The 12979-nt window shown below is 44.0% G+C and overlaps 1 protein-coding gene across 1 annotated transcript in view; it reads left to right on the top strand.

The window, feature by feature from the left end:
- The window catches only part of ACSL3 (acyl-CoA synthetase long chain family member 3), a 137772-nt gene extending 125029 nt beyond the window's left edge, over positions 1-12743 (top strand). The window contains exons 14-15 of the mRNA XM_040349032.1: positions 7541-7698; positions 8344-12743. Of these exons, the coding sequence (XP_040204966.1) occupies positions 7541-7698; positions 8344-8501 (316 nt within the window). The 3' untranslated portion in view covers positions 8502-12743. The remainder of the gene's footprint in view (positions 1-7540; positions 7699-8343) is intronic.
- The last annotated feature ends 236 nt before the right edge of the window (positions 12744-12979 follow it).

The raw sequence follows: 12979 nt of genomic DNA, 5'->3' as shown, positions 1-12979 counted from the left end.
GAGCTTGAAGTTGAAGCGTAAGGGTTTCCATGAAAGGAAGAGGATTTTGAAGGACCGGTTTAGTGATTGCAATATGCGACTTATGAATCACCGCCAGTCCTCCTCCCCTTTGCCCTATTCTATTTTCCGTTAAGATGCGATAGTTTGCTGGCACCAGTTCTCCGAGAATGGTGTTGCAATCGTCTGACAGCCAACTTTCCGTGATAAAGAGGCAGTCTAGATCGTATTGTAGTAAGAAATCATGGATTTCTGATCGGTGTTTAACTGCTGATCTAGTGTTAAGCAAAGCACATGATATGTGCTTGAGCTGTGTTGAATGATTGAAATATTTGATGATCGATCGATGATCGAACCTCAAAAGTTGATCTGATTTTAAGGTTATTGTGGTGGCGGCAGGCAATGTAGTAGCGAATTGTCTCAGACCCCAAATGGTTTCTGCAGAGTAACGCAACTTAACCATTGTTGCCAGTCACCAAGGGCTGGGGTGCGGGCGTAGGGTGAGAGAGGATTCGAGAATCCTAGCTCAAGGGAAAATGGGATTTTATTTTTGGTCCAGAGGAAGGCAAAAAACCCTGGGCAAGCTGGCCAATGTGCTGCGGCAGGGAAAAAATTCCTTCCTGATCCCTAAAGGCGATCGGCTCAAAACCCTGGATCAAAAGACTAACGGCTTGTGGAGGGGAAAAAAGGGGGGGGGGGAAGCTGGGTGTCACTGCTGCTGGGTGTACCAAAATAATGGCTGCCAGGCAAAGCACAGGACCCGGGCTGGGGGGGGGGGCTGTCAGCTTGGTAAAAATGCTATTTACCGATAAAGTTGCTGAGCAGGGGGCCTCTGGGGGTGTGGGGGTGAATATCCAGAGCAAACTGTGCTTAGGAATTAAGTGTAAGGAGAAAAAGAGCGGCGCGCCGGTAGGCCGCGGCTGAAGCCGCGGACTTTCCTAAGGTGCGGCGGCCGCGAGAAGGAGCAGGCCGGCGCGGGGGTGAAAGAACACCCAGAAACGCCGGAAATACACCCAGGGGGGGTGATTTGGGACCACCACAAAGTGGGTGGCCGTGCGGGCGATAGATGCCGGCGAGAGGTAGTATGGAAAGCCGCAGTGTGGGGTCTGTGTGACGGCTGCCCTGATAAGGACGGCCGTCAGTGGATCCCCAGGATGTCAGGCCCTGAGATGCAGGGTCTTACCTGCGGAAGAGAGGAGTCCTCGTGGAGAGCGAGATGCTGGTTCCAGGTTCCAGGGAGCTTGTTTCATGGAGCGTCTAGCCTAGCAGCTGCCTAGCCTCTGACTGCCAGGTCTGGGTGGAAGCAGGCTCGTATGCGGAAGGTCCGAAGCGCCCTACTCCACCGCTGACACTGACTGACTGATCTGACTGACACTGATTAGTGCTGATTAGTGCTCCCTGGTGTGGAGAAAACCTCTCCACACCAGATGTTGATCATATCCTCCCTTGATCTTCTCAAGGGAGAATAAATTCAGTTCCTCTAATCTTTCCTCATAGCTGAAATCCTCCATGCCTCTTATCAGTTTGGTTGCTTTTCTCCGCACTTTCTCCAGTTCCCAGATATCCTTTTTGAGAACTAGTGCCCAAAATGGAACTGCATATTCCAGATGAGGCCTTACTAATGATTTGTACAGGGTACTGTATTTTCTCTTATCTTCCATGGACGGAAACAACCTTCTGAAGTCTTGACAAGTGGGTTATGTTCTTGTTCACAGGAGAGGACTAGGCAGAAACATGTTAGATAATTAAATACATGTTACTTTAAGTAGTTGAACAGCCCCACCCAGGGGGGCAGTCCCTCCGGACATAACTCTCCTCCCTGCAGCATGCAGCCTTAGTTTTTTTTTTCTGCCTAGCCTAGAAGGACGTATGGCTCCCTTTGGGCCCAGCACCCTGAGACATTTTTTATAAAAATTTTTTTCTTTATTTTATTTCTTTGAGAATCTTCTATCAACTGCCGGCTGAGAGACAGGCTGGATATATAGATCCTTGTAGTCTCCTCAGTCCGGCCAGCGAGCGTGGGCACACCATTGCTAAGGGCTGGGTCTGCCACGACATACCCCATGACTCCTGGGGTGGCCGGCGAGCTTTTGCTCCAGGGTCCACACATGACTGGGCTGTGGTGTTGTCTCACTCACAGTGGACCGGGCCGACAGCTACTCCAACGTGGTTGTATGCCTGTCAGGAGTGCGTTAGTGGGTCCTCGCATGGACTGGTAAGTACAGTCCTTGCCTCCTCGGCGGGTCGGTACGGCTGGGCATTCCTGGGGTTAAGGGGTTCTCCTTTCCCTGCTCTCTGTCATGTTTCCCTTTGCTGCTCTACTGCTGCCTGGACCTGTGGGGGGGGCTCTTATTCCCACCAGGGGACTGTAGGGTGTCTGGGCCTGTGTTTTTTTCTTTGGGTGGTGTTTTTACCTCAGGCCCCATTAGGCCTTCTCATCCACGTCTCGGTGTTTTGCCGCCATTTTTTTGTAGTCTGCTGTTTACATTGGGAATTCCCATTAGCGGCCATTTTGTTGTGGTCACGCTATGGCGCAGCTTGCTATTGCGGTCGGCCATTTTACTGTGGCCATGTCCTGTTCTCTGAGGCGCCCGGCCATTTTGGATGTGGTTTTGGCCTCTAGTGCTGGCTTCTACAGCGGCGCAGCAAAGGTCTCCTTGCGGTGTTTTACCTCACAGCTTTACCTCACAGGCTTTTCCTCACACACATACGCTGTGCACTGAGGGCGGGCAGCGGCGCTGAACAGTCTCTTCCTGGGTTGGTGAGTCCCCTGGGTAACCCTCCGGTCAGTGCAGCAAGGTGGGTGGGCTTTTATTCAGGTCTTGAATAGGTCCCTGAGAGCTGTCTGGTTATGGAGTCAGTATCTGGTTCTTCTTCCCCAAACATGCCAGAGGTGGCAGCTGGTGCTCCTGCGGTTCCCATGGACAATTTGTCGGTAGTCATGGAAACATTTGTTGCCAGGGTGGAAGCTGTGTGCGTGCGTATGGGGGGTAAAAAGCGCCCCTCCTGCCACCCCCTGGGCAATGCTCTTAGACCAGGAACTGCGGCTCAGGTCCCTGGTTCTGTGTTGTCTGAAGATGTTGACCAGGACCTTCCTTGTGAGGAAGACTCCTCCCTTAAGCTGGATAGTGCAGCTGAGGCATCCTCTGAGGGCTCTGTCTTTTTTGGGTCACACAAATCAGACCGCTCCTGTGAAGATTTTTCCTTATGTGTCCTTGTTTGACAAGTTCATTGATAAGGAATGGGAAAAGCCGCAGAAATCCATTTCGTAGTTCCTCAGCGCCTGGCGGTTTGGTACCCCTTTTGAGGAGAGCCTCTTGAAAAAATGGGCTTCTCCGGTAGCCCGATTAAATAAGGTGACCACTCTCCCTATAGAAGGGACCCATGCCTTCAAGGACCGTATTGATAGGAGGTCCGAGGCACTGACCCGCTCCATGTTTACCATGTTGGGGTCTGCATTGTGGTTTATTGTGGCTGCAACCCTGGTGTCTCAGACACTCACTGAATGGGCAAAGGTTTTGCGCCAGACTGTGGAGGAGCACCAACTCCCTCCCGAATTTATTGGACTGGCTGATCAGTTGGTCTAGGACCTTGTATATGTCTGTGATGCTACACTAGATGCAGCCCCCTTAATATCCAGAGCTTCTGTTTCGGCGGTGGTTTTGCGCAGCCTGATTTGGCTGAAATGCTGGTCTGCTGACCAAGCATCTAAAAAAGCCCTGGCTGATTTGCCCTTCAAGGGTGGGAGGCTTTTTGGCACCTCGCTGGATGACATTATCAAGGATGTCACTGGGGGTAAGGGCACTCTCCTCCCTCAGTCCACCATGGGGAAGGAGCCGTGCCATAAGCCGTGTCCTTAGTTTCCCACTCGGAAGCGATATTTCCGTCAGTCAGGTCCTGTGGGTAAACTTTCCCAGGCCGACAAGGGCTCAGCTGGGCGACAAACGTTCCTGGGTGCGTAAGCCGAACAAGCCGACACCCAAACCCGCCAATGCATGAAGACTTGCCCCCTCCCGACTCATGGGTGGGGGGACGGCTTTGCAAGTTCACAGCTCGGTGGACCTCCCTGCTCTCTGACCAGTGGGTCTGCGAGGTGGTTTCTTTACTATCCACCGAACATATTCTATCCAAGTCTCCCTCTCCTTCCGGCTCGTCGGTCTGCCCTGCTAGGGGCAGTGCAGGACTTGCTAAGTTGTGGGGTAACTTTACCTGTTCTGCAGGACGATAGGTTTCAGGGATTTTATTTGAATCTGTTTGTGGTCCCGAAGAAGGACGGGGTCTGTCCAATTTTGGACCTCAAGGCCCTAAATACCTTCGTGAGCGTGAGGAAGTTCTGCATGGAATCCATTTGCTCGGTGGTGGATGCGCTCCATTCGAGGTGGTACCGTATGCCCAGTTCCAAATCTCCTTTGTCTCTGGATCGTCAGATTCAGGTAAGCCACCTAGTCAGTCTCTCTGAATTGGTGGCTGAGATCCCCGGCTCTTCGGTCCGGGAAGTAATTTTCTTCCCTTCCAGTGGACGGTGATTACGCCGGACGCCAGCCTCACAGGTTGGGGGCGTCTGGGGGTCCAGTCGGCCCAGGATAGTCTTGACGATTAATGCCCTAGAACTCCGGGCTATCGGACTATGCCTCTCCTCGTGGTCGAGGAGGTTGCAAGGTCGCCCAATCAGGATTCAGTTGGACAACGCCATGGCGGTGGCTTATGTCAACCATCAGGGGGGAACACTGCAAGTCGCCATACTTGGTTCTCCATAAGGTTAAGCGGTGTTGCACCCGCAACCTTCTTTTCTTCCGAAGGTGGTTTCGGCATTTCACCTTAACAAGGACATATGTACTTCCATCCTTGTGCCCCGGCCAACGCATCCTAAGGAGGTTGTGCTACATACTTTAAACATGGTACGCGCTTTGCGGGTGTACCTGTCTGCTATGGCTCTGTTTCGAAGGTCTGACTCACTTTTTGTGTCGGTGTCTGGTCCAAAAAAGGGCCTGGCGGTCTTGTCGGCCACCATTTCTCGGTGGATCAGGCAGACCGTCATACAGGCCTATGCTCTTAAGGGGCAGGCGTCCCCCTTTCCAGTCACGGCACATTCGACCATGGAAATTGGTGCTTCCTGGGATTTCCGACATCAAGCGTCTGTCTCACAGGTGTGTAAGGCGGCGATATGGTCATCCGTTCACACTTTTTCCCAATTTTACAAGGTTGATGTGAGTGCATCTTCAGATGCTTCCTTCGGCTGCAAAGTTTTGCAGGCGGCTGTTTAAAGTTGCACCTCCTGCGTTGAGCTCTGCTTGTTTGGGGTGAAGTTGTTTGTTTTTACTGATACTGTTCCCACCCCTCGTTTTTTGACACTGCTTGAGGACGTCCCACTTGTCAAGACTTGAGAAGGCTGTTTCCGTCCAAGGACGATAAGAGAAAAGAGGATTTTTTGTACTCACTGTAAAATCCTTTTCGCTGTCGTCCATGGACGGACACGGCACCCACCCCTCCTTTTTAGGTTTGTACTGCTTGTTACAAACTGAGGCTGCATGCTGCAGGGAGGAGGGTTATGTCTGAAAGGACCACCCCCCTGGGTGGGGCTGTTCAACTCTGTTAAAGTAACATGTATTTAATTATCGAACATGTTTCTGCCTAGTCCTCTCCTGTGAACAGGAACATAACCCACTTGTCAAGACTTGAGAAGGCTGTGTCCGTCCATGGACGACAGAAAAGGATTTATGGTGAGTAAAAAAAATCCTATTTTTACTGCCTCTTTGGTGTATAATCCTTTCACACATCTGGCTTAAAATATCAGTACCCAGGAGACTGGGTAGAAGTAATGACATTTGGGATAGATTCTACACTTTGAGGTTGATTTACTAAAGGCATATATACTGTGCACTGCAAGTGCAGTTGCTCTATATCTGAGGGAAAGCTCTGCTGATTTTATATTATCCAATCATGTGCAAGCAATAATTCAGTTTTTACTTTCCTTGCATGTGATAGATAAAGCTTTACTTTGCAAAGAATATTCAGTCTTTCCAAGCTCTGGAGCAAGTGCACAGTAAATTTGTCTTTGGTAAATCAACCCAGTTGTGTACATAAGCGTGTGTGTGTGTGTGTGTGTGATTTTATATATATATATATATATATATATATATATATATATATATATATATATATATATAATTACAGACCAAAAGTTTGGACACACCTTCTCATTCAAAGAGTTTTCTTTATTTTCATGACTATGAAAAATTGTAGATTCACACTGAAGGCATCAAAACTATGAATTAACACATGTGGAATTATACATAACAAAAAAGTGTGAAACAACTGAAAATATATTTCATATTCTGGGTTCTTCAAAGTAGCCACCTTTTACAGCAGACACATCTCTAGAACTGTTAAGAGGAGACTGTGTGAATCAGACCTTCATGGTAGAATATCTGCTAGGAAACCACTGCTAAAGAAAGGCAACAAGCAGAAGAGACTTGTTTGGGCTAAAGAACACAAGGAATGGACATTAGACCAGTGGAAATCTGTGCTTTGGTCTGATGAGTCCAAACTTGAGATCTTTGGTTCCAACCCCCGTTTCTTTGTGCGACGCAGAAAAGGTGAACGGATGGACTCTACATGCCTGGTTCCCACCGTGAAGCATGGAGGAGGTGGTGTGATGGTGTGGGGGTGCTTTGCTGGTGAAACTGTTGGGGATTTAATCAAAATTGAAGGCATACTGAACCATGATGGCTACCACAGCATCTTGCAGCGGCATGCTATTCCATCCGGTTTGCGTTTAGTTGGACCATCATTTATTTTTCAACAGGACAATGACCCCAAACACACCTCCAGGCTGTGTAAGGGCTATTTGATCATGAAGGAGAGTGATGGGGTGCTGCGCCAGGTGACTACCTCTTGAAGCTCATCAAGAGAATGCCATGAGTGTGCCAAGCAGTAATCAAAGCAAAAGGTGGCTACTTTGAAGAACCTAGAATTTGAAATATATTTTCAGTTGTTTCACACTTTTTTGTTATGTATAATTCCACATGTGTTAATTCATAGTTTTGATGCCTTCAGTGTGAATCTACAATTTTCATAGTCATGAAAATAAAGAAAACTCTTTGAATGAGAAGGTGTGTCCAAACTTTTGGTCTGTACTGTCTGTGTGTGTGTATATAATGTGTGTGTGTGTGTGTGTGTGTGTGTGTGTGTATATATATTTTTTGCCAGTGATATTTCTTTTAGAAGCTGATTGGTCATGGCCCACATAAACTAAATGAAATTATGAATGATTGTTTATGTCTGGGTTATTTCCACACTCCAATTCTCCAGAACTGGGCTATGTTCACATGCTAGCATTGCACTTCCTTTCTACTACATGTGTCTGCTGGCTCATTTCAGTTTTATGTTGCAAAGGAGGTTGCATTCTCCCCCTTTCTTGTATGCCGAATATATACCCACTGGGGGGATAAAGTACCTAATCTTTTCTAGAATTGTTATAGCCTATTTATAGATATAGGATTGCTTGTTCTTTCCTTTTAAAGACTTCTTTCTTTCTTTCCAGTGATCAGTCATATGTTATTGGCTTTGTGGTGCCAAACCAAAAGGATCTCTTAAAGTTGGCGGAGCAGAAGAGAGTTATAGGAAGTTTTGAATCTCTGTGCAATAATCCAACAATGGAGAAAGAAGTCCTTAGAGTGTTGGCAGAATCTTCTGCAGCAGGTAAGAAGATATTGCTTCTCTAGGCTTTATTCCGATGCAATTTTGACATCCTGCTATAAATTTATTAGCTCATCGGCCCAGTTTAGGAGCCAACTTGCAATTATTCAAAACAAGCTGTATTGTGCTGCAGGGCCTTCCTGCTATGCAACCTCTCTCACACTTTCAGCTAGCCTTAAAGTATTACTAGTGTCCATGGGTTATGGACCTCTTCTCTCTATTGGTAAAAGCCTACCTTATTCTATTGCAGTTGCCCAATTCAAATGGCAAAAGGAGGCTGTCTGGTGTGCTACAGTACTTGTGTGCTCAGGAGCATGCTTTAAAAGCATAGTGACGGGGATGAGCTCATTAATGAGCTGCTTCTTCACGATCCACTTATAGGCCTTATTTCATGCTCAGCCTGTAAGTATTAACTGCAGTGGAGAGGAATCAAATCTCCTGCAATGTCATACAGAACTCTACAGTTTGGAAGGGCTATGGAAATCTCAGGACTGAAAACCACGAAATGCAAGTCTTTCGGCAGATAGAACTGCTCCATTATAAATGTGTATTTAGTGGGTTCAGTTTTAACATCATATGCAAGTATTTGTTAAACGTTTTACAATATGTAAATAAATTAATCGTTGCATGTGAATGAATTTCTTCCAGCCACCCTTGAGAAGTTTGAGTTGCCAGTAAAGATCCGCCTAGTCGCTGAGCCTTGGACTCCTGAAACTGGATTGGTGACTGATGCCTTTAAATTGAAGCGCAAGGAGCTGAAAAGTCATTACCAGGAAGACATAGAGAGGATGTATGGGGGGAAATAAAGCCCCCCCCCCCCCCAAGCCTTTTCGCCCTTTCAGAACAACTAGTTACTTCCTGTAGTGCTTGCAGATCTGGCTCAGCGAATTGGACCAGCAGTCCGCCTACAGCTAGCACCTGAGACCAATGGAAAAGCTTGAATATAACCTACATTGAACTTGTTACCAGGGAAAACAACATTTATAATTTTAAAAGACATTGCCCATTTGTTTTAGCAGTCAGTAGTGTTCTTAAGTCATTCAGTAGGTATTTAAGACTGTCATATACCTGTACTTTGCTTTTCCTCTGTGCAGCCTTGTAGTGCTTTTACAAAAAAAAAAATTTCAGAATGCCTGAACTAGGGCTGTCTGTGCTGTGGAATTCTATGAAATCGGGAACTATTCCATAGTGATATTTACCTCTGTGATTCTGTCCTTTTAGGTGTGCGCCTTTCTATACCACCCTATAGCAGAGGTAGTAAGGGAAATTCAGAGGTGCCCTCATTTAAAGCAGCAGCCACTGTGTTCCAGTTCACTGTACAATAGTTGTTTGTTTCTTCTTTGCCCTTTAAATTTACATGTTGCTACTACTTGAAGCCAACACTCTTAAAGAACTGTATATAAAGCTGCTCCAGACATTGCCTTGCTTGGATTGTTGGACCTTGCACACAGGGGCTAAGACAATATTGCAGGATGGGGGGGAAAAAATACTAAAATTTAAAAAATCCCATTCGTACAATAGGAAATTTTTTCCATGATAAGGCAATATGTATTAATTTATGTTGTCTAAACCCTGCCCTACACATTGCAATCTCCTTTGACAGAAACTGTGTATTAAGATGCATTACTTAATTGGATATAAATTGAATTGAGCATTTAAGCAGGCCCTTATATTACACTACAGAGTTGTTGGTATACTTTAAGTAGACTATTCAGAGATTGTAATTTGTATGGCCGTTTTTAAGACTAGCAGTCGTCTTCAAGATGGCTGGAGACTGTGAATAAGCTATGAAAAAAACTTTTAATGTAATTCTAGTCATTTGGGGGGGCTTTTGGCCATGCATCTGATACAAGTGATAGCTTGTATGTGGTTGACATCCTGTAATACTAAAGAGACATTTTCATACTATATTAACCTAACAGTTCATATACAGATTAAAGGAAATCTGGCTATATTTATTGTCATTTACAGAAATTTCTGACCCCAGATTACATACAGTTCTGTTTGTAACTGTCTCATGTAATTCTGAATGTGGATGACCTGTCCACTTCATAACAACCTGCTCTCGTTTAAAGGACCCATACACCATTTGATCCGGCTAGCCAGCCATAGCTTAAGATGTCTACATGGCCACATTTTAAAGAGCTAGTTCAGTGGCTGTGCTGACAGAAGCATTTGTATAATTCCATATACTAATAGATTGTCAGTTGACAGAATTATTATAGCACAAGTTGATGTCTCAATGAATGCAAATGCACAGTTGTGTATCTCTAATCCTATGAGTAGGGTTATTGCTGACAGATTAGATTTAAAATAGCCTGGTCTGTTGCTATTTCTGTATATCTTCATTAGTAATGGAAATGGGGCCATTATGGCATTGACACCGCTCAGTAAATTGTCTTTGGTAATGTTTCAGAGAGAACCGATAAAACCCTTGAAGTGAATGAGTGTCAGTTAGTTTTATGAAGTTACAGGTCATTTTCTTTAGTGGTCAACCTCTGGAAAGGAAATAGAACTACGATTTTTATTTCTTGGCTTTCCCCATAATACAATCCACATGTTAATGCCAGTCAATTAAAATCTGTAAGAAACAATGGAAAGAAAGCCTTTGTTTCTATATAAGATGTGCTAATATATTTTTCTTACATCACACTACATGTATCTGCATACTGTGTACAGGATAGAATATAACTCTCTCCTCCTGTCTTGTTGGTGTCTGTCTGTTGACTGCTGCTTTAAATGCAATACAAATCTACTTTCAGAGGAACTGCAAGGTTACATGAAACTTAATATGAAGTCTTTGTTAGTCGATAGCTTTTCTTACATTGGCAAATGGATTCATTTTATAAAACACTCAAACTGATGTTTAGACATCCATTATCTCATCCATATAGACCAGTGATGGCGAACCTTGGCACCCCAGATGTTTTGGAACCATCTTTGCCATGATGCTTATCTACACTGCAGAGTGCATGAGCATCATGGGGAATCTGAGGTGCAAAGGTTAGCCATCACTGATATAGACTGTTTATTTTCCTTCATATACATTCAGGGTGTTAGGTACACACACATAATTGCAGCATCTTGGCACACTGAAATGGCATGGGTCAGCACTTGTCTATGTGTACATTACAGTCTACATTATCAGGATGTTTGCATCTACAGCCCTGTGCCTTTTCTGGTAGTGGCGTGAGCCTGAGAAGATTTATCAATCTGCTACCATGCAAGGACACAATGTTCTTGGTCATTAATCCTCTGGACGTTTTTTTGAACAAGAATAATTTGCTGTACATTTGTATGTAAATTTATTTTTTAACTTAGTATTTGTAGGAAACCGTCCTTTGTTCTTGGTGGATCTACATGTGGCACTCCTCCACATAATGCATACGTGTCATGTCAGTTGTCTTCCTTTTTTGTCCTACATAGTGTTAGCTGAGCTCTGTATGCTTCTTGCTATAGGGGGAATGCTAGATTGTGAATAGGGCATTATTTATTCATCTTTTCTTTTATAACCTGCCAATATTGTTTACTTGCCTCATACCTGTGGAATGAGAGCATATGTATAGTTCATTATCTCATGCTTGTATGATATAGGGTGAGCCTTAAGCAAACAGTTTTTGTAGAAAGTATGTCCCTTTCAAGCTAGATCTAAAGTCTAGAATTAAACATTGCAGTTCCAAATGGTGGTGAGGAGGTAACATAATAAAAATAAACGCAGAACACTTGCGTTCTAAAGGCAAGTATAAAAAAGATTGCATCAGTGCTTCCTTGTTTAGACTACTATGACAAAAAAAAATACACACACGCACACACTAGAGAGCATTTAGTCCTCCAAATGCATGTAGGATGGTTGAATTCCCGAAGCTGTCTCCTCCTTGGCTAAAAAGGGAATTCTCAAAAACACTATCTCTGAATACCTAAAAAATAAATAAAAATCTGACATTTGAAATTGCAAATTGATTCATACATGCAGCATAAATGTGTTGCAAATTGTAATAGAGTATAGGATCAAAAAGTATTCCAACAGGCATTATAATTGTGTTATAATGGTATATGTCTGGTTTGGATTCATTTGGTTTATTTTTGGAAACCTTAAAAAAAGGTTCCTTTCCTCACCCCTAGTAGTTATTCTCTGAAAATAGAGCAGAGACCAGAAGAGGCACCATGTAAAATGTAGTCATGCCTGAAGGAGAAAAAAAAATCTTTTTTTGCTGCTTTCATAGCCTTGCAACTCCTTTCTGCTAGCTTATTCTTGCATTAAAACAATTCAAACATCAGAGGGACTAGAGGTTGCAGAGTTTATGAAAAAGCCAAGAAGGAGACAGCCTGATAACCTCAATCTCCCAAGATGCATCTGAAAAACAAAAGGCTGCCATGCTGTTTTAGACCATGAAGTGCTAATCCAACCTTATTTAACTTATGTCTGTGCAATCAGTTGTATTTTTAGCTATATTAAGCCACCCATGGGGACTTCAAGTTTCTATCTTGATTTTAGGACTGCTTTTTAGCGGGACTGTTTTTTTGATGGTTATATAGTGGGGGGAAAAACCAACATGGAGACCATCGTGTTATGTAAGTAATTTGTAATGGTTTGGTAGGTGCATTTTTTTTTATTGGTAGATACGCATAGACTACATGCATAACAATAACCCATGCTTTGATATTTTAATATGCCAACTAAACATTATAAATTCCAAGTACATTCAGTATCTCTGCACTCAGATTGGCAGGCTCATTAGTTGTAAATCAATGGCACATTTATCCTGTTACCATGCAACTAGTTTGTAATAATATCAGGCCAGCATATTACTGCGCCAAACTGTTGTACAGCTAACATGCTGTAAATGAAATTGTATATACTCTCTATTAAGTTATTTGTTTTATGTACAGCTTCATTTTCCTTTTAAGAACTCATCTGTATTTTCAAGTAAATGCAAACTGTTACATTCAGATTTATGTGCTGAAAACCAACCAAAGTCTGTGTAGAAGGTCTCCCACCAATTCTTCCTTTTTATGAAACCATTACATTTGAGGTTTATTTTATTGTGTGTGTGTTTTTTTATTTTTTTTTCATACAGACCAAGGTAAACTAGGGCTTGTTAACTATACGTCTTTGTGCTCGTACAGCAGATTATATTGTGTGTTGTGCGTTTTGGTTCAAGCGCTGCTTCCACATGTGAACAATTGAACTGTCTGAGTACATAAGAACTGTGGGGGGGGGGGGGCTTTCCAATTTGTTTTCGCCTAAAGCATGTTTTTTGTTTTGTTTTTTTATGTGACTCTC

This window comes from Rana temporaria, chromosome 4 (assembly GCF_905171775.1).
Source record: "Rana temporaria chromosome 4, aRanTem1.1, whole genome shotgun sequence".
Taxonomy (NCBI): Eukaryota; Metazoa; Chordata; class Amphibia; order Anura; family Ranidae; genus Rana; species Rana temporaria.
The sequence above is the reverse complement of the archived record's forward strand: the minus strand, read 5'-3'. Positions and strand labels throughout refer to the sequence as shown.